The sequence below is a fragment of the Mytilus galloprovincialis genome, chromosome 3 (assembly GCF_965363235.1).
Source record: "Mytilus galloprovincialis chromosome 3, xbMytGall1.hap1.1, whole genome shotgun sequence".
Classification (NCBI taxonomy): Eukaryota; Metazoa; Mollusca; class Bivalvia; order Mytilida; family Mytilidae; genus Mytilus; species Mytilus galloprovincialis.
Window position 1 is genome coordinate 104,311,414 of NC_134840.1, and position 27,599 is coordinate 104,339,012.

The window sequence follows — 27,599 nt, forward strand, 5'->3', positions numbered from 1 at the left end:
ATCTGTTGTAGTTTTTATTTTTGGTCATTTCCTCAGAAAATCCCATTCCACATAAATCAATACACTTCATTTTGTGATGACAGAAATATATTGTGTTTTTACTGTTATATTAATTCATATAAAATAAAAATAAGCATATACAACAGCGTTAGATCTATTAAATAAAATATAAATGCTTATCAATAAAACACCAAACAACATTGCAATACATTTATCACTTACAGCTATTTTGCAAATGCATGTAGTTTCAAGGTTTGGTTGGCTTGCTTGTTTTGTTTTGACGACTATTTGCTCAAGCATTTCAATTAAGTTTTACAATAGCAATCAATTGAAAGGTGGTGCTTCAGCTTTTATAATGCTATTAGATGCTTGAGCAACCATTTATACAAACAATGCAAGCAAGCCAACCAAACCTTCAATCTTCATGCATTAGGAAAATAGCTGTAGCTGTTATCTTATACTTTTCCATTCTTTACACATTACCTACAAAATGCAGTACAGTGGATTCATAATTATTCGTGGGGCACCAATTTCATGGTTTTCATTGATATACATTTGTATACATATATAGGTTAGAAACAAATTTAAGTGTTTAATGAATTACATTTTTTTCTATGTGTTCTTATGTATGGTACCTAGAAAAATAGATGAATCCTTTATATATTCCAGAATATATTCTACTGAAAGCTAACATTCTAATATATCTTTTAGATATATATATATATGACTATTACAAAAATAAACCAAAACCCTGTTTTTCTCTTTTGGGACTATCATTGACAATTCAGTCTGGACCATAAACAGGAAGTAAATCTAGGAAGAGGGAATACATTTGTTTTTTGATATACTAACTATAAATTATCACTGGGTGATATGTGAGACTTGTAAATGAAATGAAAATTCAAATCTTCTAGCACTTTAATATTTGGAGACAATTTATAAATATTCAAATAATTAAGATATAAAATAATATCAAATTAAGTACATAGATATGGAAAAAGTAGTTGGCTCGATTTTAATCACTATTTCTTTTTACACAATCCACTTCAAATGTTTGATTTCACTCACTCGATTATATAAAAAACAAATTTGTAAGGGTTCCACAGAACCCAGTGTCTCGCCTACTTTTGCTGTTAATCGCAGACTCAATAAAAATGAAGAAAAACATCAATAAAATTTCCCTCTCTATACTGTCTTTTGATTGAAAGAAGCTTCCAAGTTTGGTAAAAAACAGTCTTCACGACAAACTTTAAAATCTACAGGCCTGGAGCTCAATTTTTGAAATTTTTTAGTTAGTTTCTGTTGGCCTGTAGATATGATTTTTACAGGCCCGAGACCAATTTTACTAGCCTGGGCTGCCTGGGCTGCCACTCAGCGTGAAGACTGAAAAAATCCAGGATAGTTTATGAATCTAATAAATGTTTTATAAACTTTAACTGCAGACTGTATGTAATGTTAACTGGAAGAAAAACTAAGTCCATTTATAAGTAAAATACAGAAAAAGTGAATTTTTTTTTACAAAATTTACTTCTGAATAATATCTTATGATCAGAAACAAGCTTTTGTCTAAGTTTGGTAGAAATCCAGGATAGTTTAAGAACATTATCAAAATTTTAAAAACTTAAACCAGAGTGAATGTTTTGTTTCTGGCAAAAAAACTAAGTCCATTTATAAGTAAAATACGGAAAAGTGGAAATTTATTTTTACAAAATTTTCTTCTTGATACTATCTTATGATCATAAACAAGCTTCTGTCCAAGTTTGGTACAAATCAAGGATAGTTTATGAAAGTTATTAAAATTTTAAAAACTTTAACCACAGAGTTAATGTAATGTTTCCTCGCAGAAAAACTAAGTCCATTTATAAGTAAAATACGGAAAAAATGGAATTTTATTTTTACAAAATTTACTTCTGGATACTTTCTTGTGATCATAAACAAGCTTCTGTCCAAGTTTGGTAGAAATTCAGTATAGTTTAAGAAAGTTATTAAAATTTCAAAAACTTTAACCACAGAGTGAATATTTGTGGACGCCGACGACGGAATGTAGGATCGCTTAGTCTCGCTTTTTCGACTAAAGTCGAAGGCTCGACAAAAAGAGTAAAAGACCATTTTGATTTTTTGTATATTCAATTTCTCCTCCATTTAAATAATAATTGATTTTTGCTGATCACTGGTAAATGTTTCATGCAAATTTAGCACATTTTTTTTCTATCACCTTTAGTTTTTCAGATCAAAATGTTTTAAAAAAATCTTTTAATAACTAAAACTCATTTAAAGTCACAATGTTAAGAATAAGAAACTATAAAAAAAAAATTATCTAGTTAAAAATTCATGAAACCGTGTATACACATATCAACAAATAAGAAATTTTGTTCTGTTTATAGTAAATTTGAGCAAGTAAATTAAGAAATGTGGTATTATAATGTCTTCAATCTGCTTACAAAACAATATACATATAAATCAGCTATTACTGTGGAACAACCAGGGTTTTATTTATCTACAACTGATTTCATAAAAAATATCAAATTAGAAGAAAAAATCATCAAAATTTCAATACAAATTACGATCAATTTGTTTTTTTTCATAAAATGTCTTATAAAAGAGGCCTTACCCCTCCCCTCCCATATTTAAAACCCTGACACCTCTAAATCAGAATATTTTGGATCAGCCATCTTTTAAAAAAAATTAAAATCACTCACTACTCTAAAAGTTGTCCACTGTAATCACAAATAAGCCACCTTAGTGTACATCACTCCTGAAAGTTGTTTGGTGTTTTTAAATCACAGTTACTGCCTACTATCTTAAGTAGATACCATTTTACATAATAATAAGCACAAGAGTAGGTCATAATATTTTCATCTACTGACTATTAAAATTCAAGTCAACGATAAAATAGTGAACTACATTTTATACAATAAGAAGAAAAAAAGATTCTCTCTTTAGTCAATAATTTTTTAAAAGAAATAAATCAAATAGTAACACTTTACATACAGGTCAATAATCGGCGGTTTCAAAATATAATGCATTTTGGGAAATATTTCAAAAGCATACACCAAAATGTTGTGATTGGTTTAAAACTTTTCAAACAATGGAAATTCCACTAATGACTTAATGTTGTTTTCATTTTGGTGTACAATGAGATTACCCATATTGTTTAAGATTCTGAAAAGGCAAATTGGGATTGCAAACAAAATAAAATTTTACATAAGAATATCAATATATGATTTCAAATATAATTTAACATCTCAAATAAAATGTACAAAACAAACTGAACAAAACAAAATAAGTTTCTGTTAAATAAAAATAATACATTGGCGAATAAAAATCCAAGAGTTTACTGTGGTTTCATTATTATTCATGGGAGACTAATTTTCGTAATTATCATTGATATGCTTATATTTATAAATTAATTGTTTACAAAATTTTGATTTTTTGAAATACTAAGGCTTTTCTACCTCAGGCATAGATTACCTTAGCTGGATTTGGCAAAACTTTTAGGAATTTTGGTCCTCAATGCTCTTCAACCTTGTACTTTATTTGGCCTTTTTAACTTTTTTGGATTCGAGCATCACTGATGAGTCTTTTGTAGACGAAACGTGCGTCTGTCGTATATACAAAATTTAGTCCTGGTATCTACGATGAGTTTATTTCGTGGATTTCATTTGAACCATGAATTTAAATATTCAACCAAGTACAGATTTGCATTTGGGTTATATGCAAACTTGGACAAAACTACAGAATCAATTTCCACAAAATTGCAAGATTCCTTAATCCACGAAAATTGGTACCCCACGAAAATAACTGAATCCACAGTATGTAAAATTATCTACTTTTCTTGTTCGTAAAACTCATTGAATTATTAAGGAGCTTGATGATAATATTATGACCTACCATCTACTAGCCATATAAATTCTATATTTAGCAACGTAACTAAATTTGAGTATTGCACCTACCCCAAGTAACATAAATCTGACAATGATATTATGCTGAACTCAATACTATTTACATCAGATCCCTATGTAACCATGGTAACAATCAGATCAACTGCTTCAATGTTTATGGTTTGTTGGTGAAAAGTACATGTAATTTTTTCTGCTATCAAATTTAATCCCTGTGCTTTTAATAATAGCCTTTTATAGAAAAACATTTTAAAGAGACAATATTGAATAAATAAACTGATTTTATATCAATTCCACAATATGTTTGAATTTTATGCTAGTTTAAAGGAAGTTTAAAGAAAGTGCCAAACTGAAAAAACCAATCCCATGTTAATTCTATGTCAACATTTTAAATCAGACCAGTGGCGGATCCAAGGGGGTTCTGGGGGTTGGAAACCTCCCCTATATTTGGACAATCAATGCATTTGAAAAGGAGCATATAGTTGGAACCACCCCTGCAGACTAGTCTGATTTAGATGACAGCTGCCTTTTGTTTTTTAAAACTATCCAAAATTACTCTTAAAATATGTCTACTTTTATTTTCATATTACTTCATTTTCAATTTTTATGACATCTTGGTCAAATCTTGAAATGTCTTGAAATGATATCTGGTTTTAACCATTTCTAATGTTTCATATTAATGAAACATTACATAATTTTAATTTTGATCTGAAACAATGACAACTGTATGATTTACATGTGGCCCAATCAAATCTCTTCATTCAATGAAAACAGAGAGTAATTGACCTATAAGATCCCTTCACTCAATGAAGACAGACAGTATTTAACCAATCAATTCCCTTCACTCAATGAAGACAGACAGTATTTAACCAATCAATTCCCTTCACTCAATGAAGACAGACAGTTTTATGAATCAATGACTAGTTTAGCACTGCACCATTGTATGGATTTCATTTTGTGATGTCAGATTTATTTTACCCAGGTTTTCGTCACAAATATTCACTCATCCTAGTTCTTATATTATAATAAGTAATAAAATTGTGAATATATGAGTGACCATTATCTACATACATTTTTACATAACAAAAATACACAATATATATAAATAACATTCACTTTTTATCTTTTTTTTACAAATACACTTTAGTACAAATAGTATATATAACAAATAACAAAAATATTTTTGTTCTTAAAATGGCCTTCCATAAACTTAATTAAAATTCTTTGATTTAATAGCAATTAAAATATACAAAAAAACCTGTACATATCACAAGTCCGTTCAGATCAACTCTGAAAATAATGTAGTTTGCGATAAAAAAGAAAAAGACATTCAGTTATATTGACAAACCTATGCAAAACGAAAGAAATTTTTCATTTTTAATTCAGTAAAAAAAATTGAATAAAGTTTCTAATGCTACTTTTCCAGCATAAAAATGAATTATTTTATGAAATATTGATAAAAGATAGTAGTGGGTTATATATATATATCTTTGATCAATTGTAATATCTATTTATAATAATAGAGAATTTGATTTTTTGGGGCTAAAATAAGGCATTTATGATAATTTATAAACATTGAACCTTTGCTCAGAAAGGAGCAATGAAGAGCTAATCATTTTTTTTTTATAGACTTCGGTGGATAAAAAGAGCCAACATTGTACATAATGAGTGATAAAGATGAATTCTACATTCAAAATTTTTCATTTTCTATATCGAACAAAAGAAAAGATGCACCAACTCAGTCCATTTATGCAGTAGAACATTTAAATGTATTTATATCATAATTTTTTTTATGAAGTTTGGCCAATAATTCTAAAGTACATTTACTAGACCAATAGCATTAAAATTCTGTGAAAAATTAATTTATATAATTCCTCTGCCAAAAAAGTAAGAAATGAACAGTGTAACCATGGTAACTGGAAGGATGTGATGCTTCACATGTGACGTTCAGTATACTGTGAACTAGTTATAATGTCTACTAGTGAACTAAAATGTTTTTCTAACATTTGAATTTTACTGTTACTATTTGTACAATCTAAAATGTGGTTATTATTGAATAATTTCCAACTGATTTACAACAGCTTAATTGGCTGCATAGTTAGGCCCTTTCTATTTTAAGAATAGTATATATATATATTCACACAGTAAGATATTTCTCAATATGAACATTTAAATTATAATATTAACAATCTGAAGTTAAATACTATTGTAACACACTCAATGCAGTGGTAGAATCTATTTATCATTATATTTTAGTTCTTTCCTTTAACAAATTGTTTATTTTTATGCAGCCAATTGATCCATTGTTAATCAGGTGAAAATAATGGAAGAATATAATATAAATAACTCAATAAAAAATAATTGCAATACAGGTGGTAATTAATTGGATCTTTTTGACTGAAATGTAACAAGAAAATCACAGAGAAAAGCCGCTGTACATTTACTAACTGAGTTAAAGTTTTTGCTAAATGGAACTCAATAAATACAAAAAAAAATAAAATACATAATGCAACATAAAAAAAATTCAGGCAATTTTCTAAAATATTTTGTTTGCTGTATCTCAATTTTGTTAGTTTGTTTTGTTCAGTTGGTAGGAAAATTAGTATACTGCATAGTTTGAAATTTAAAACCAAGTAAAAAAATAGTGAACATGAATATGAAATTCTCTTGGTAAAAAATGATCAACATTTTTTTCTTCTTTCAGTAAGGCAAATTTTTAGAAGGAAGTAAAAATACAGCAATCAAATTTAAAAAAAAATATTCAGAGTTGCTCTGAAACTGGTTTTGATCAATAAAGTACGTCATTATCAGAAATTGTAAATTTTTGGCCATACAGTAATGGTCTTGTACCATCCTGACTCTGGCCGTCTACATCAATATCTAGCAGTGTCGTCTGATGGGCAATATGAGGTGGGGTGTGACCAGGTGACAAACTCGATCTTGTAGAGAAATATGGTGTATTATCAGAACTAGAAACTATGTCACCTGAACTTTGTGGAGAATCTTTTTTCCCGTTAAACATTGGCTGTGTGGCAGAATATCGTGTGAGAGTGGGCCTATTGCGTGGCCCCATGTCCAAGGTTTTTGGCCTCTCGGGGGTTTCACCGTTAGGTTTTCTCCTGGGAGGTATAGGTGGAGCAGGATCACTCTGTTCTGACTGACGCTTTGAATACTCTGAAGAATTCCTGGAATTTTGTGAACCCTGATCTTGTGATGAGGTATTTACAAATGACAAGTTTTTGGCATCACGTAAAACATCGTCCTCAAACGTCACTGAATGCCTATTTTTAGAAGATTTTGGAGTGTCATAATTGCTACTATTTGATGTCTGACGTTGTAAAACGTTATGGGTTCGTTCTGGAATAGGTGAGTCACTATCACTTCCATACAACGACCTCCTCTGAACCGTTGTCTGGGATGTAAGTGTACTTGTAGATTGAAGAGTAGATGGGCTGTCACATTCGGCAAAGTCCTTAAACTGCAAAGGCATATCATCGAAGTTCAAACTTGGTCTCCGTTTCACCTGATATCCATGATATGTATTATGTGGATACCCTGCTGCTGAAGTAAAACGATATGCAGCTGCATCATCTGATTCAATAAACGAGTCACGAACGGCTTGATTATAAGCATCTCTTCGGTTCCCGATATACGAGTCTCTCTTCCTGCGAGTCACTTTTGTGTCATCTTTCTGAATTGGAACCCGTACATCATAACCTATAGCCACTGAACACAACATAGAAGCCATGTTCATTAAAGCACTATCGATTATTTTATCTGACTTATCAGACCGTTTATTTGACAACTTAAAACTGCTCATTTCTCCACCATTTGGAATGTGTTTTTTAGAATCGTTCACGTCTGATGGCCAGTCGTTCTCATCATCATCTGAAAAGTTAAGACACATTATGTGAATTGATTGGTTAAATTAATGCAATATGAATCCTGAAACTAAATTCTTATAGGAAACTAACTGATAAAGATATTTTTATCGATTGACTGCTGATTCAGTTTTTTTTTGTGGTTAGGAATGATCCTGAATTGTTGAAAACTTGTGTTTCTGTGGAGTATTTCCAAGTTTATAAAAAAAACTCTGCATACAAGCAAAAAGAAAAATTATATTTCTGTGGAAATTTTCTTTCCAAGTTTGTAAAGGTCTGCATCCAAGCCTACAGAAAATTAGTATTTCTTTTAACAAATTAATTTGTAGTGTTTACCTATACCCAAAAAATCCACTAAAATTGGTATCCCACAAATAATTAGACAGAAACTTAACGGGGCAGATGTTTTACTTGTGAGGGGAGTAATGTAAGTACTTTATTTAAACATACAGGACACAATCTGAAGTTTAGCCATTTGTATACATTTTTTATTTGAGCAGTGAAACATTTGTAATTTTTCATAATGACCAGCTACCATATAACTCTCATACTTAACTTTTCAAAACATCTACATCATACATGTATCAAAACATCTACATCATACATGTATCAAAACATCTACATCATACATGTATCAAAATTTGTGACAAAGCTTATTAAGTTCATTTAATCATTGTGTAGAGTTTGCCAATCATATCACATTTTCATATTTTTATAAAGCTCAGGTGCATTTGATCATTTCCATAGTCCAAAGAGTGCATATAAAATTAACAAAATTCATCTGAGCTAAGGTGTGTAATTTAAGATTAAGTACAAAGATATGTAACATGTTCCCATTGTAACATGTTTCCATGAGGGTTTTATTTTTTAATCTTCAATATATATCTGTGTGTAGAAGTAATGTTAATTCATATATTTCCAAATAGGCTTACCAACCATTAGTCCTTTTCTTAAAATCTGATTTTAAGTACAAATGTCATTTTAAAAAAGATGTCCATGAACTTGTTTTCAAATTAAATCAGTTTGAATGATAATAACCAGTCAAAAAATACATCTATTCCATATATGTCACAGTTTGACGATTCGAAAATAGCATTTCACGTTAGCAACGTCATTATTCCCTATAACTGAATTGTATGCCCTTGATGTAAATAAAATTTCAAATAAAATGATTTGGTATTTGTTTTAACATACAATGACAAATGTTCATACATTTAAAATTAAAAGAATTCATCTTGTAATTTGTAATTAACATTTAACATTAAATAAAAGGATATTCATGGTTTTAAACAAGATATTATTTAAATAAATAAAAAATATTACATAAATCTCTGAGAGCTCCAATGTTGGAATGTCCACCCATATTCTTCAGAGTTGGAGCACTTTTAGACCATCTTCCATCAGCAAAGTAAATTGATTGTCTTTGATGTCGCTCCTTCTGAACTGAACTTGGTCCCCACGTCCTCCCCTTAACCCCTTCTGATGCTGGATCTGTATAATATATAAATAAACAAAATTAAAATATGTCAGGTGCTCCTTCAAGGCTGAACTAGTTCCCATGCCCCCTCCTTTACTTCTTCTGACGCTTGATCTGTAAAATATATAAACAACAGAATTATTTGAGGCTTCTTTTGAACTGAGCTTAGCTTGCAACAAAGATACCGTATAGCTGGTTTTTTTTGCAGGTGTAAAATTTCACGATATACAAAATAATTTGGCGGGTATTATTTCGGCAGATTCAAAACTTTTATCAATACCTTTACATGTGCACTTTTAAATTGGTGGAATTTATTTTGGCGATTTCGTTCTATTCGCAAAAAAAACCCAAAATGTTACACACTGCGAAAATAACCTGCTATACAGTAAGTAAATACGAAGACTGTTACAACTATTTAGGAGTTTCTGCAGTTATTTAATATGATCGACATGTTTTGGTTCCTATGACAATGCCATCAGGATAAATACAAGTACATAGAATCTTTATATCTATCAGTTTTGATCAATTTTCGTGAAACAATAATCTGATGTTAGTTGGAAATCTGTAAAGTGGTTACTAAACATAGCGACTAAATGTCTTCATTGCAAAAGCACAGAAAATATTACATTGCCAGATGTTTACTTATTAAATGACAAAAAAAAAGTGACAATATATACAAAATGGTTATCTTACATGCTATTGCACGAAGTCTAGCAGGTGTATACGCAGGAGACTGAGGTGGACTATCATGACTATCAGGACTTGACGGTGCAGGAGGATGAAACTCATGTTGTACTGTAATGTTATGGCGGAAATCTGAAACAAAAATTATAATTCATGTTGTACTGTAATTTTATGGCCGAAATCTGAAACAAAAATCATAATTCATTTAATTAATTCATAAAAACATAATTCATTTAATTTTCGAGAAAAGATCTATGTTTTAATTTACTGTTAATGCAAATATACACAAAAATAAGTTATATTTTTCTTAAATAGTGGACCAAAATCTTTCCATGAAGGATATTAAGTTGGATCTAAAAATTTAATAAGAGTTGTCTCTCTTCAGTCATGAACAAGTCATGTGTCAAAAAATTTAATACCCAATAAATAAAAATTTGCCAATCAATCCTTTAATTCTTATAAATGACTACTTTGATGAAACACACCTCTTTATAAACGGTACATCTTTTTATCTGCCAACCTGTCCTCTATGACAGACATTATAAATTCAATTATTTTTGAATATGTCATGTTATTTCTTACAGACTGACTGCAATATCCTAAACTCTGCTAGCTTTCAGATTTTCCTTTAAATTTTATTTTGAAGACAAATGATATTCTAAGCCTGTGTAACTGTTTAAAATTTCTGCATAAAAAACAAATTCTTGTGTGTTGTAACAGATTGATGTGCTTTTTTTCAAAGTCACATATTTTTATTTTTAGTTAAAGACAAGGCTCATTGTTGAAGGCCGTTCTTTGACCTGTAGTAGTTTATTTGTACTTTTACAATTTGTGACTTGGATGGAAAGTTCTCACATTGGCAATGATACCACATCTTCTTATACCTTCTTATATCTACTTACATTGTATGATAATGCTGTATTTGGATGTGAATGTGTTTTTTTTTTCAATTATCAAATGACTTTAGACTGCTTATTAGTGTTTTTATTGTTCATTTCAAAGCAGCTGCATACAAAACAAATTGTTAAGTACTTCTGTTTAGTGAGCAAATAGGAAATTTAAAATGTGGCCACTAAAAGTCCATCTCGTTTCAAAATCTTTGAATTTTCACATCCAACACAGTTTCTGAGCATAAATTAACCAAAGCAGCTAAAATGCATTGTCACTTTACCTGAAGGCTGACTAATAGCAGGGCCTCCAGCTTTGATTAATTTCAGACGACTCTTTTTAAACTTTCCCTTCCTAATTCGTGGTTTTGGGGCTCCCATAATCTGTTGTAAAATCATAATGTTAAGTTCTCTTTCTACAAGTTCTATTTCTCTTTCTTTCAGCTCTTGCTCTCGTTTATGTAACAATTCCTCTACTTTCTTCTGTTGTAATGCTGCTTTTGTCAGTTCTTCCTCTCTACAACGTAGTTCCTGTTAAAAAATCAAATATACAATGACATAAAACAATTGTACTACTTCTGAAGCCTTTCTTTATTTTTGAATGATAACCTATTGTACTGTAAAAATGTAACAAAAATCAAGGTGAACCCAGTACTCATGTGGTACTTAATAAACATTTCCTTTCAGAAATTGAATGAAAAATTCTTATTAAAAAAAAGAGGCAGTATTTTTATGGATAGTTGTCTTATTGGCAATCATATAAAAACTCTTTATTTTCATATTAACCAGATAGTTTATTATTTGAATTGCTTCACATTTTGTTATGTTTGGACTTTCAAAGCTTGGGGATGTTCTAGAACTAATTGTAAAGGGGATAGGAGACACTAATTTAAAATTTAATTAAAGAACCTTAGTGAGCACGCTCACATACCCCACGTCCCCACATTGTCATTGGAGAAATTAAATAAGTATAAGAAAAAAAAATTGTATAAGAAAAAATACTGAATAATAATTTCCTGTCAATATACACATCTACATAGTATGTCCTTATTATCTACAAAATTTCATGAAATTCTGTTATGTGTTTTCAGAGGAGTTGAGATGACAAACTGTTGCAGAAGTACATTGAAGCAAATAAGTTCAAAGGGGCATAACTCCTAGGAAAAAAATTGAATCGTTATTTTCTGTTGATATGCACATCTACGTAGTATGTCCTTATTATCTACAAAGTTTCATGAAATTCTGTTTTGTGGTTTCAGAGGAGTTGAGATGACAAACTGTTGAAGTAGTATCTTAAAGCAAATAAGTTCAAAGAGGTGTAACTCCTAGAAAAAAAATTGAATCATGATTTCCTGTCGATATGCACAACTACATAGTATGTCCTTATTATCTGAAAAGGTTTCATGAAATTCTGTTTTGTGGTTTCAGAGGAGTTGAGATGACAAACTGTTGAAGTAGTGTAGTACCTTAAAGCAAATAAGTTCAAAGAGGTGTAACTCCTAGAAAAAAAATTGAATCATGATTTCCTGTCGATATGCACAACTACATAGTATGTCCTTATTATCTGAAAAGGTTTCATGAAATTCTGTTATGTAGTTTCAGAGGAGTTGCGATGACAAACTGTTGCACTAGTACATTGAAGCAAATAAGTTCAAAGGGCGTAACTCCTAGAAATAAAATTGAATCGTAATTTCCTGTCGATATGCACAACTACATAATATGTCCTTTTCATATAAAAAGATTTCGTGAAATTCTGTAGTGTGGTTTGAGAGGAGTTACGATTACAAACTGTTGCAGTAGTACATTAAAGTAAATAAGTTCAAAGGGGCGTAACTCCTAGAAAAAAAATTGAATTGCAATTTCCCGTCGATATGCACAACTACATAGTATGTCCTTATTATCTGAAAAGGTTTCGTGAAATTCTGTTGTGTGGTTTTAGAGGAGTTGCGATGCCAAGAAACAGGACTGACGGACGGACGGACGGACGGGCAAAAACATTATACCCTCCGCAACTTCGTTGCGTGGGGTATAATAAAGATAACCTGTACAATTATAGAAAATAGTGAATTAAAACTAAATGCTGATTGGGTAAAATTAAAAGTGTCTACTAACCCATACTTCATTCATTTCTGGACCAGCCCTTACTTCAACAAACAATATTTGCTCATTTTTGAAGATTTCCAGTACGTATATTTGCTTACATTTTGTCATTTATTCTCTGGTGAGTAGATTTCTCATTTGCAATCATAACACATCTTTTTTATTTTTATAATACTTTATTTTGTAAAGTTTACTGTCCCTGCTTTTAACAAGTTTGGTAAACTGGTAATGATTAAATTACCTTTTCTTTGCTACGGAGTTCATCAAACATAGCTTCAATTTCCAGTCGCCAGTCCTCTTGCATAGTTTGAAAAGACTCCTGAGGTGTAGTCATAAATGGCGAGGCAGCAATGTCCGCAAGACGAGACAGAATTTCCTGAAAGGTTGGCCGTTCGTGGGATTCCTGATGCCAACAATCTGTTAAAATATATAATTGTTAAGTATCATTCAAAGTATTGTGGATTCAATATCATTTATGAGTTTTTTTCATGTGTTTTTTTTTTTGGGGTATATGTTAACAACAAATTTTAATGTTCAAAGCAGACTTTTGAAAGACCACAAAATCAAATATTAACCAAAATGCATTTGTTCCTAAAGCAACCAATTATTAATGTAACGAAAGTAAATAAAAAAAACTATTTCTGCATTTTACTGCAGTTATATCAATATGTTTCTTACAACTTTACGTAACCTGCACTTTTATTTGCGTTTTTATTTAAATTTATTCACAACAGTTATAAATTTACAATGTTTTAGAATGATTATGTACTACTGTATGTTTGTTCTCTAATGTTTTTTGGTTATTTTTATTGGGTTGCTCTCATTGACATGTACCCTTCATCTTCGTTTATTCATATTATTGTAAGATGTTCTAGATATTTGTTTCAGATTCTTGTAATTGTTCCTTAGTAGGGTTTTATGTTGTTCTGGTAATAGTCAAATTATGCCTCTTGTTTCTATGTATATGAGATTTGCTTTCCATTTGTTTAATGTGTTTGAGCTTTTGATTTTGCCATTTGATAAGTGACTTTCCGTTTTTTATTTTTCTTAAAAGAATTTTGTATTTTTGTTAATTTTACTTTTTGCATGTCTGTGATTTTACAGTTGACAAATAAATGGCTTATGTTGATGGCTTCATGTTGGTACCTATTGATATTATACATGTAGTTATTATATTCAATATCAGAGACAGTAATCACAGTTTTAAGTTTATGATCTATGCCATTTCATGATTGCCCATCTGAATTCATGAGCCAGATAAACTTGGGTAAGGGCTATTCCAGAAAAAAATGTAGGGGGGTTGGAAGGCAGTTTTTGTCAGTATCCGCCACCCAGACAATTGTAATTGAGAATTATAGTGCATCATAGTGTGAAAAGTTGCTCTGATACCCATCACCCATGTATTATTAATACAATGTGCCTTCCAACCCCCAATACATTTTTTTCTGGAATAGCCCTAATGTAGAAAGTAAAAACAACATCACATTTACAATGATTTCTATTTGCTTGGTAGGTTTAACATGAGGGGTACACTACCAGAGCATCCCGAGATCTACACCAGTTTTTGGTATGGTTCATGTTGCTATTTAGTCTTTAGTTTTGTATGTTGTGTTTTGTGTACTATTGTTTGTATGTTTGTCTTTTTCTTATTTAGCCATACTTTGTAAGTTTATTTTCGACTTATGAGTTTGAATGTCTCATCGGTATCTTTAGCCTCTCTTAGCAAAAACCGTTTTTTAAGGACATTTCTACTAGCCTGATACCTGTTAATAGAATATTTTGTTTGTGATGTTTACCTGACATGAGTTTGGAGAAGAGGCCGGGGCAGGTAGATGGTATTGGTAGTGTCAGCTTGTTTACAGCCACACCATAAGCTACACCAAGGGCATCAATTCCTTTGTATGGCGTTTCTCCTGTTAGTAACTCCCATAATAAAACACCATAGCTACAAATATCACAAAAATTTATCATAGCATTACAAACATTGTTTTTTCTTTAAGTGGAAGACATACATGTATTTAATATTTTTGTCCTGCTTGTTTGTCATTTATTTGTTCAACAAAAAAATCTTCTAGTTTCAGGGAGTTCGCTTCACAGTTCAAAATAATTAACTTTTCAAAACACTAGTTTATATTGAAAAAAAATATATAGGTCAAGCACAGTGCTTGTTTTCAAGATATTAAGTTTTGACAGGAAAATATTCTCTCTTGAGTTTTCATAGCTTTATCGTTGTAAAGTTTAAGTTCTCAAAAACTATTGGTGTTTGATCCATTGTAGCTAAATTACCAGAAATTACTTTGTTGATGAATTCACTGGTGAGAGGAAATTAGTTCAACTACGGTTTAAGTGATGATATTATATAAACTATGTTAATTTCCTCTAAAGAAATATTAATGTATGTAAATAATTGGTGGTTTTACAGTTTATACTAACAAACACATTTTCTTGAATTCACAAAAAAAATAAATGAACCGAGCTAAATAATACTTTAAATACCTCCAGACATCACTGCTTTTGGAGAAGGTAGAAGTTTTAATAACTTCTGGTGCCATCCATGCATATGTTCCTGCAGCACTCATCCTGGTTGTCTTGGATACCTCTCTTGCTAAACCAAAGTCCGTTATTTTCAATGTTTTTTCATAAATGTCGTCATTTTCTACTGGTTCTTTGATGAGTACTGAAAGAAAAATAATAGTAATTTGTATAAAAGATGTGTATTGCAACAGTAAAAGGGCATATAACTCTACCAAAATTAAAACAGGGCAGGTTTGGATACTTTTTGTTTTTTCAATATCCAAATGTTCTTCTGACTGTTTCTGTTTACCTGAACACTTTAAATGCCCATATATATATGTGGAATACAGGGTAGTTTCCTGGTCTAAAATAGACATACCCCCCTTTAACATTGCATATTCTGACTAATAACTATCTTTTAAGTAAAGCATAGTGCATAGAGTATATTTGGACGGATTTGAAAACATTCAGACATAATAATAAATTTAAAAGATGCATATTGCAACTGCAAAAGGAGAGACAACTCTACCAAAACTAAGAAATCTAGAGAGGTTAATTAAACATGGCAGCTGGCAGTGAATGTTCCCCATCAAAATAATATTAATATTATCTATTAAAGTGTTCAGAATTGTGCTGTTAAAATAGTCTTACAGCCCTTACATTTAATTTCTTATCATACATGTATGTTTAATTCTAAGCCAAGGCCATCAATATAAGAAGTTAACGAAAGTGCTTAAAATTCAAACTGGGCTTTATGATCTCTGTCAAAAAAAGTGGTTTTACTTTTTCAAAGAAATGACTGAAATGTACTACTCGTACTACTAATTTTCCCGTAATTTATTTGACTATTTACCACAGACCACACTGTGTAATTATAATGAAGTAATTAATGAACGACTACAATTTTTATACATGTAATAATTAATGACATCATTTTTTTCAAATGTTGGTAATTACTACAGTGTTTAGCATGTTCAGTGAGTGTTAACATGTGATTTACATAATCAAACAGGGGAGTTTGGTGTTTAATAGTGTCAGTTTATTTCATTCAAACATTGGATCATGATCGTGACACTTGTTTGTTGTTGAAGACAGTATATTGACCTCATATTGTCTTTTGGTTCTTCTGTGTCATAGGGTTTATGTTTTATAGATGTATACACAAAATTGTGAAAGGAAACAGTGAAAGTGTCAAAGAAACAACCACCTGAACAAATACTGTAGATTCATTATTATTCATTGGATACCAATTTTCGTGGGTTTGGTGGGTACAGGTGATTCACGAATTCAAATGTTCAACGAATAACATATTTTCAATAGGCTTTGTATACAGATATTGGCAAAACCATGAAATCAAATATCCATGAATGAATATGCAAGTTTTAAGCAATCCACCAAAATTAATACCCACGAAAATAAATGAACCTCACCTCAATGCAGCAAGAAAATCCCGCACCTGGAAATGGGCTTCAGCTAGCCCCTTTACAAAAGTGCACTAAAAAATGTTTTTGCTCTTTAGTTGTCTCTTTGACACATTGCCCATTTCCATTTTCAATTTTAATTCAGTGAAAATGTCTTCCAGATCTCCTTTTATAGTCATAATTTTTTTCCTTAATATTGACAAATATCTTAAATAAGATTTTACATTATCAGAGTACATAGCTGCCATCTAAGACATCAGATATGGTCCATTTCATTTTGAGGAAAACAAAATGTCTACTTTTTTAGGCCAGTACAATCTTTCACAGCAATATAGAATGGTGGTCAGGGCTGTGGGACATTATTTCAAGGGCACAGGAAGTGCAAAGATTTTGAATGGTCCCCTGTGTAACCTTTTTGAGTGCACATGGTGGATATGTCATTTCTCTTCTTTTACATAAGTCTTGGATATATGATTTTTTATTATTTATTTTTGTTTTTGAACAAGCTATCAGTTGCTGCAAGTATTCTTAGATTTGTGTCTTAAAAACTTATATAAGTTGGTTTTTTCAGAGGTTGTTTTTTTGTTAAATTTTGTCATGTCAAGGTCTTTTAAAGCTTGTTATTATATGCAGTACATGTATACCATTTGCTTTCTCATTTGCAATTATATATCTTCTTGTTTTATTATTCAACAGCTTATAACTGAACTTTGCTTACATTTTTACAGGTAAAAGTCATTTTTATTGGCAATAATACCACATCTTTGATCATTTATTCTTATTCTTTTACTAAAAGCATGGAAAATAGGTTAAACTTTACTATATTTTAACATCTCTGAGGTCAATTAATTTGAGTGGGCTAGAGTGGGATTCCCATGGTAGGTAGATGACAAATTAATATGAACTGAATTAAGCATCCTAGTTCTAAAGATTCTGGCAGACTATATGTATATAGCCATTACCGGTATTTGACAATGACAAATGTCTAAAATATAAAAATATAATGTTTATGTGAAAGCTTGGCTTCCAAAACGGTGGTATTGCCGGAAAAGACCAAATTTTTAATTTTCACTAAAAAACAATTATCAAATATGACGTAAAAGATGTCATGTGTTTTTTTGGTTTTTTAAATTTATATTCCACAAGTTGACCTATTTCACACTTTTAAAGACATACACATAACTGTTGTCATAATTCATCTCCATTAAAAATATTACTATATTATGTCATCTTGGCTTGTTTACTAATGACATTTAAGATTTTTTTTCTCTTTTTTTTGCATAAATACAAAATAGGCAAATTAAAATGTCCATGTTGTCCAATTTTGTTTCCAACAAAAATTAACAATAATTAAAAAGTTGAAAATTGTTAACTTGAGCAGTGATCTACAAAACATGCAAATTTGGAAACAACCAGGAACTAGCGGAATATTCAGGACTATCAAAATACATGTATTATAACAGTAGTCAGACTATATGTGTTATGACCATGTTATGCAAAATAATAAATATTTACAAGTTTAATTTCAAAGACATGAAAGACTGAACTGCAAAATTTATAAGTGCAAATAAGTCAGGTTACCTTTCAAATTGATATTTAACCAAGTTTCAATAATTTGCATGATATATTTAATTTGTTCAGTTAGCATTTAAATACCAAAAAACGTTTTCTGAGATTAGAATACAGTATTCCATTACAGGTATCCCAACTGTTTAATTATGTAACTATAAGGGTGTTTCTCCTTCAACCTCAAGTTTTAAGCCCCACCCATTGGGTTTCTCATATGATGAATCTTAATTAAATTTTGAGGTGGAATGAGATAATCGGTATAATTTTCAAAACAATAATCCTGGTACCTTTGATAAGGCCAAATAAAAATATATGTGTGGTTCCAGTAACCCTACCGTCCCTACTTTTTCGGCTGAAAAATAGCCTACCCTAAAGATTTTATTGTCATTTTTCATTAAGCACTGTTAAAATCAGAATGTTGCTCCCATAGACTCAATATAAAAAAAAAAATAAAATAAAAAAAAATCCCTACCTACCTACCCTAACTTTTTTTCAGATGTAACTGAAACCACATATACATGTTTATTTGGCCTAATAAAGCTTTAATTCTCAATCATAAAATTAACAAATAAATTTAAGACACATTCATTTGGGTACACACATACATATGTATTTATTAAAAAGTAAATTGCAAAAGGTATACATCGATTAAAATTTCTAAACAGTTAACCCATGAATTTTTTAATGGTGATCCCTGCATTATAAAGACATTGTGTTAGATGTTTGCAGAGTTTTCACTATAAAAGTGCTGGCCCATAAACAGTATATTTTCACATATATATCCTGTTTTATCAAACTTTGACTGATAGTTAAAAATCTGTTTTGTATTTTTAACATCACTAAACAAGTCCTCTCTAATGAATACATTATAATGGTCCCTATATTCCAAAAATTGTATTTGACGTTTTTATTGCCTTTTAAGAGTAAAACATTGGAAAATTGTTATTTAATTAAAAATTTGGGAAAGAAAATGACTGAATGGACAATGTTTTTGATCTACCTGTATTTTCTAACGTAACAGATTTTATGTTCATTTCTAATGTCAATTTTGTCAACCAATTAACCCATTAAAATGCATTTGCATATATAATCAATGTAAGTCTGGTTATTAAATGAAATATTTTACATAGCTGGAATAAAATCACATCATCCAAAATGTCATAGGTTTATGTTTTTACAAAGTTGTGTCACACTGCCAACCACTAATATTGACAGATATAAATCTAATGTTTACTCTTGTTTTAAAGTTACACATGTACACAAATTGATCTTTTTTTTAACATGAAACAGACCCAGTTTTAACCCACATTTTCAAATCTGACATCATTCAGTTTAACCCTCAAAGACAAAAAAACGTTATCTCTTACAAATTTAATCAAAGTGATGAATTAGCGAACACCAATCAAAACAATTTTCTGTCATTATATGTTTGTGTTTTATAATATACACAAAGTCAAACTTTTATTAACAAAATTAATTTTCTTAGTCAAGCTTGCAAATTTGTACCACACACGAATTAGAAAAATACTTTTTTTTATTTAAACTTCAATGATGTTGAATTAAATCAAGAAAATATAAACTTGACAATTTCAAATATAGATAATTGTTTGTTCTAAAATTGCAATAACCTATATGTAAATGTACATTTTTAATACAAAAATATATCTAATGTTTCAATGAAATCTGTTGAAAATATTCCTTAAAATGTATATATAAAGTTGCTATAAAATGGACCATTCAAAAGAACAATAATTATAATCTATTTAAGGTTACACTGCAACAAGAAAATGGGGTTCTTAACAAGTGGTGCTCACACGGTCCCGACCACCAAATTTTGAAAAGGACCAAAAGAATTTTGGCATTTTGAAATAACAGTGAGGCCTAGCAGATTTTTTTCAAGGGCTAAATTCAAAAGGATGTTGAGGTTTCTAGGGTTGAATTAATGAATATTTGCCAGGGTCAACAAGTCTAGTCTATTTTCCCATCTACTGGCCCTTGTAAACACAGTTTGCCCTTAAGAAGTATGTCAATCAGGTACAAAGACTTATTGGCCAATAGGATTTGTCTAAATATAAACACAAAACTCTTCCTGGCTTCTCCTGTTATTTATGCTTTATAAAACAAGCTAGTTAATACATGTATATGCAAGCCCAAATTATATATACATATATGTTTCTGGTCTCCTGATAGAACAAATAGGAAAGCTAATTAGGTTAAAAAAAAAAAGTTTTTAAAAATTTGAGATAGACTTAAAACATGTAGAGAAATGTTCTGGACTTGTAATTAGTTCATGTACATTGTACATGTATATGTTTATAAGGGACAGGAAACATATATATATTTGTTTGGCCTTCAAGCTCTTGCACTATTTTAACCCATGATGAAAAACATGTATCTTTACATGTAATCTTTAAAAAACATAATAATAACTATATGAGATATGATAATAATAAGTCTACAGATATGATAATTTATGGCCTTGAATCACAGTGTCCAGGTCAGGGAAATCCGGTCTGATAGTGTCCTAAATTTAAACAAGACCCACCCACCTACACACTGAAGATGAATTCATCCTTGACAGGTTACAAACATATCATGTTACAAGTTTTATAGTTTTCAATTGAAATTTAAATGAAACGAGCCTATCCTACTGTTAAAAGTTCATACGATCTTTTTTAAAAAGGTGTTCTAATAATCCCTTCTTATCTATAATGGTATACATTGTGATAAAAGCAGGATAATAACACAACCACAATCATGTAATATATAATGCAGTCTGTTTGAACCCATATTTGTGTCTTATGTATGTCAACTGGAAACTTATAAGAATTATATTAAACAAACTGGTTCAGACAATGATCGATTTAAACAGATTGAGAAAAAAAGTAGTTCAACCTGTTACATATTTTATATATATATATATATATATATATATATATATAGATTGCCTAACAATGTAATTTTAACACACTATTTAGTATGTAAATATAAGAATGTTTAAAATATTTACAAAATGATGAAAATAAACGCAATATTTCGCTAGACCAACTAGCTTTATCAAGCGTGCATCTATCCAGGTGAAATAGGATGTAGATGATAAGAAACTTTTGCAGCTCAACGTCTGTGTTGCACTGAACTGCCTTCAAAATAAGAAAATTTTGCAGCTCAATGTATATGACCTCTTGCATTTAGCTGCTTTGAAAATAAGAAAATTTTGCAGCTCAATGTACATGACCTCTTGCATTTAGCTGCTTTGAAAATAAGAAAATTTTGCAGCTCAATGTACATGTTGCACTTGGATTTAGCTACCTTAAAAATACATAATTGGTAGTTGAAGTTAGCAACGTCCATTGGCCAATATTACGGGATAAAAATGCTTTGTTTTAAATTATTCTTTATCTTTCCTGTATCTTTTTTCGTCTTTTTCGTTAAGACCATCAGGTTCTAAAGTGTGGAGTTGGTGGATCCAAAAGTTTTCTCTTCTCCTTCTCGCCGTGGTGTCCCATTCGGTGTTGACTTCTATAATTTGGAAAGTGACATTATCAAAAGGATGTTTCGTTGAACGAAGATGTCTTGTGAGAGGACAGTTTTTGTTGGTTTTGTACGATGAACGATGGTTATTGAGCCGAATATTAAATTTGTCCATTGTTTCTCCCACATACTGAATGCCACAAGTGTCACATGTTAATATATAAATTGAGTTCTCCGTTTTACAGTTGGAATTGGAGTAGATGGTATAATTTTGTTTAGTAACGGAGCTGATGAAAGAACTGCTTGTATTGGCAGCTTTACAACACAAACAATTCCTTCGACCACATTGTTTGTAGCAACCGGGCGATGGATTAGGCTGCTTGGTTAATACAGATGTCACTAATTTGTCACGGATGTTTTTAGGTCTTCTGAAGGCCATGACTGGTGGTGAAGAAAATACTTTTTTTAGATTTAAATCATTTTCTATAATTTTCCAATGCTTCTGAACAATGGATGACACATTTTTTAAATCAGGATGGTAAGTGAGTACAAGGGGTGTTCTGTTAGCTGCTTTATTCTTATCTTTGTACTCAAGAAGTTCTTGGCGACTAGTTTTGTTTGCTCTTTCGAAAGCGCTATCAATAATGTTGTTATTGTATCCTCGAACAACTAGATGTTTACGAAGTTGTCCAAGTCTAGCATTTTTGACAACAATGGACAAATTTAATATTCGGCTCAATAACCATCGTTCATCGTACAAAACCAACAAAAACTGTCCTCTCACAAGACATCTTCGTTCAACGAAACATCCTTTTGATAATGTCACTTTCCAAATTATAGAAGTCAACACCGAATGGGACACCACGGCGAGAAGGAGAAGAGAAAACTTTTGGATCCACCAACTCCACACTTTAGAACCTGATGGTCTTAACGAAAAAGACGAAAAAAGATACAGGAAAGATAAAGAATAATTTAAAACAAAGCATTTTTATCCCGTAATATTGGCCAATGGACGTTGCTAACTTCAACTACCAATTATGTATTTTTAAGGTAGCTAAATCCAAGTGCAACATGTACATTGAGCTGCAAAATTTTCTTATTTTCAAAGCAGCTAAATGCAAGAGGTCATGTACATTGAGCTGCAAAATTTTCTTATTTTCAAAGCAGCCAAATGCAAGAGGTCATATACATTGAGCTGCAAAATTTTCTTATTTTGAAGGCAGTTCAGTGCAACACAGACGTTGAGCTGCAAAAGTTTCTTATCATCTACATCCTATTTCACCTGGATAGATGCACGCTTGATAAAGCTAGTTGGTCTAGCGAAATATTGCGTTTATTTTCATCATTTTGTAAATATTTTAAACATTCTTATATTTACATACTAAATAGTGTGTTAAAATTACATTGTTAGGCAATCTATAATTTTATTTGTGTAATTGAATTAATCTCTGTACTGATTAATCCACACTCCCATAGATTTGTATGTCATGTGCTGCTATTTATAGGCACTTATATATATATATATATATATATATATATATATATTTACTATAACTGTCCTACATGTAAAACGTTTAAATACACATGCAGTGCAGTTACAATCATTGATAAACAACAATATGCAATTTCCATAATCTTTTCTTCTTGTTATTTCTTCTGTTACAAATTTAAGGATCTACTTCTTTTTAAAACAGAATCTATGTATATCACCTTCAAAATTGAAAATTGATATGATTTTTAATTTTGTTCATGTGTTTCAAGTTTCAGTCTGCTATACGTGCATCTATCTTTTTAATTAAATCTTAATTAAATAAATACTCTACAATTGTTTTGGAAAAATGGTTACTTATAAGGGAAATAACTCCTATAAAAGTAGACTGAAGGTTTTTGAAATTTGACTATAAATTTGTAGATTTTGTCTTGCTGAGCAATTTTGCAATTTAACTTTAGTCTACTAGTGTTTTTTTCATTTTAAACACACAAGATAAAACTTACTTTTAACCAGCATATGTATATATGACCATTGAACCATATAAATAAGGGAAATATCAGATATACATTGTACCCTTCAAACAGAAATCTTCAAATCAATACAACATAAACATGTATATACAATGTAAAAACATGTAGTTGACCTTTTCCTTATAATACATTGTCATATATCATTATATAGTACATGTATCTGAGAAATGGGGGAAAAAAACAGAATCATGAAATTGAGGGCAAGGGCAGATGTCATTATATAGAAAATATATAATTGACCTACATGTATTGCTAATAGAACACAAGACCAAATCATCAAAAACTACAAATGTAACAAAAGGTCAAGGTCAGATAAAACTTTCAAGAAAAAGCATGTACCAGTACACCTTACAGTCATTCCCCATACAAAATACCTGTACATGTATAAGGAGTGGACACACAATTTAGCCCTTTGATTTCATTCAAAGATCTTATTCTACTGGTAAATTTCATTTCTCTCTAAGTTGTAGTTAACATTGCAACCAAATTTCCAACAGAAGCGTTTAAATTCAGGATTGGATTCAAGTACTAGTGCACTCACACGAAGGGGTTTCGAACTCACAACATCATTATTGACTGGCTAGTGATTTATACAGTAGTAGAACTACATAGACCACTTGACCACTGAGGCCCCCATCAACACAGGAAAATCATGGACATTGTTTAAAAAAAAGGATATGTGCATTTTCAATGTGATAATTCAACTATCCACAAAAGTTCAAAGTAATTTGTAAAATGTACAAGAAAGCAACATGGTGACATTGTACATGTAACAAGTAGTTATTATTTAATGCCTTCAAAAATGAGTAAACTGTAAAACCAACAATGTAAAGTTAGCTATGAAATACATGTATTTAAGCACAACATTGCTTAATATTTTGATCCTCTTTCTTACAAATAATTCTTACATCTACACAATGTACATTTTAATCTAAATGACTTTGGCCCAATGTCTGCAAGAGGAGGTAACCTTCTTACTCTCAAATCAAAAAGCCAGAATTAAAACCCAATTTAAAACAAAACTAAGGGACATAACTCATGACCAGTACTGTTAATGTGATATAGATCTGTCAAATTCAAACTTCCTCTGTAGATCTATGGACATTGCACTATGTTAAAATCAAAATGATTTACTCAAGTGATACTTAACTTATCCATCATGTCCATAAAATAAAAAAATAAATATTTTTGAGATAATATAGAGGATTAAGTTTTGAATTGTTGCCAAAACTGTCCAAATTGAGCTGTACTAGTATTCTATGTTTCATGATCAAGATTGTGTTGAAATTTAAGTGGCACATGTAGCATTCCAACTCCTATCAAATGTAAATCTAAGAATAGATTCATTCTGGCAATGTCTGGTGTACTACTGTACATATATGTATTCAACTGGTGTTTGCACCTGTCCTAAGTGAGCAATCTGATTACAGTAGTAGTCATTTTTTTATGTAATTTATGTGTTTCTGGTTTTTTATATACATGTAGATTAGACCGTTGGTTTTCTCATTTGAATGGTTTTAAACTAGTAATTTTGGGGCCCTTTATACATGAAGCTTGTTGTTCGGTGTGAGCCAAGGCTCTGTGTTGAAGGCCGTACCTTGACCTTTAACAATGTTTAATGGTTTAAATTGTTATTTGGATGGAAAGTTGTCTCATTGGCACTCATACCATATCTTCCTATATCTATGTATCTGTATCTTTACATCCAAGGTACCAGTTTTGGCTTTAACTCGTGCATATAAATACATGAATAGTATTGAATACAGACCCTAGTCATGCTACATGTAGTGCACTCTTTTGATTAAAAGTGAAATATCCACATATTAACATGATTAAGATTGAGGAGAAAACTTTAACAAGAAAATGCATTTACAAATGCAAAACTGGTACATGTATATTACTGTCATATTATTCTCTGATTCAACTAGGGTACTTAAACATTGTCACTGATCCTGGAAAATATATTTTAAGACACAATATACATAATATATAGATACACCAGTCCTTACAAATTAGCACAGCCTGTGACAGGGTTGACAGGACATGTCCTGTAAAAACATCAGCCTTCACGTTTAACTTTTTAGAGTCCACAAGCCAGAAGCTCAATTTTTGGAAAATTTTAGTTGGATTCTGTTGGCTTGTAGAGAAGAACTTTACAAGCCCAATGTTTAATATTTTAATTTTAAGTTTCATATAATATATATATGAATGAAGACTTGATTAGGGTAGTTTCCTAAAGCGTCCACTTAACACAGGAATTCATTGTATTACTGCTTTATCTGCTGCGCTATTGAAGTACTCATACACATGCACATAAATAAATTGTAAAGCAGTGTCTTACTGCCCCAGGGTGAGGATCCCACATTTTATTTCAAATGGACTGTGCAACATGGTTACTACATGTAATTGTGGGAGGAATGCTGATATTAATTAGTTTTAAAAGTTTTAAACTACAAAATGTATTCTAAATCAAACACCTTCATACTTACTATTGCTTGATTTGAGGTCACGATGTATAAGAGGAATGGGGGATTCCTCATGTAAATAGTTCATTCCCCTAGCAATCTGAATAGCCCAGTCAACAAGAACATCGGGTGGGATTCTTCGGCCATATAATATTCTATTTAAAGATCCACCTGCTGCATATTCTATAACTAAACATAAATTTGGTTCTTTTAAACAGACTCCTTTCAAAGCAGCAATGTTAATGTGATCAAGTAACCAAAACACTTTAGCCTCTTGTCGGACACTTTCGATCGTAGAAATAACTGGTTCATCTGGATCTTGCCTAGCAGCTTTGACAGCAACCTCTTCTCCGTTCCATATTCCACGATACACTTTACCAAACCCACCAACACCAATAACTTCTTCCAACTGCAATTCATTGAAATCTATTTCAAAGGGTCGATTTGATGGAATGTTATGGAGTCCACTAGCAACGCTGCTGTTAATGTCAATTGCAACAAAGTTACTTGGGAAGATACCAACTTTATTACCAACCCTACCTGTCCACCAACCTTCATCTCCTGATATATGTGAATCTGTTGATAAAACTTCTAAAAGTGTACCCCTTCTAAGGGTTAGTTCATCTTCACGCCTGGCTTCATAATCAAAAACAGCTGTCCATAAACGGTTACTCGTCGTCTGAACTCGGTTGTAAGCATTGTTTTTGTTCGATGCCATCGAACTCTGGGGACAAGAGAATGTACTAGGCATTAACAGAGTTCCTAACCAACCTTATCGCGTTCAAAACAATCACCAAAACTGGTGTTGTTTTGTACTCTTCTGTCGCTTTGGCACAGAATCGCCCTGTTAATTGAGCCATACGAATTAAAATAACGTTGTGATTATTAGAACTGTAAATTTTTCGAAAAGATTATATTAAAAACAAGTATTCCTAAGACATTTGATTCATCGTTTTTCTTGTAAATCCATTTTCATACACCTTTGTCTATTATCGTAAGACGAGCCGCCATTCTTCATGTACTTTGACCTTGAGGTCAATCTCATAGGGTAGTTCTAAAAACATGGCGACTGCTCTGATCTTTTTAAAAGGGAAGGATATATTATGTATAAGTAAATCAATACTAGACATTGTAGTAATTAAACAAACTATATTCCAATTAAATTCTTATTTCATCTAAAGTAATCACATGTTCTCTAGGAATATCAAC

The 27,599-nt window shown here is 31.0% G+C and overlaps 1 protein-coding gene across 1 annotated transcript; it reads right to left on the reverse strand.

The window, feature by feature from the left end:
- On the reverse strand, positions 1–27,429 carry LOC143069631 (mitogen-activated protein kinase kinase kinase 11-like). The gene is made up of 8 exons (XM_076244366.1): positions 26,415–27,429; positions 15,425–15,605; positions 14,725–14,873; positions 13,170–13,345; positions 11,113–11,359; positions 9,951–10,073; positions 9,104–9,271; positions 1–7,787 (listed from the first exon to the last, which is right to left on the reverse strand). Exons 1-8 carry the CDS (start codon positions 27,139–27,141, stop codon positions 6,688–6,690), a joined length of 2,871 nt encoding a protein of 956 aa, XP_076100481.1. The 5' UTR covers positions 27,142–27,429; the 3' UTR covers positions 1–6,687.
- Positions 27,430–27,599: the final 170 nt, after the last annotated feature.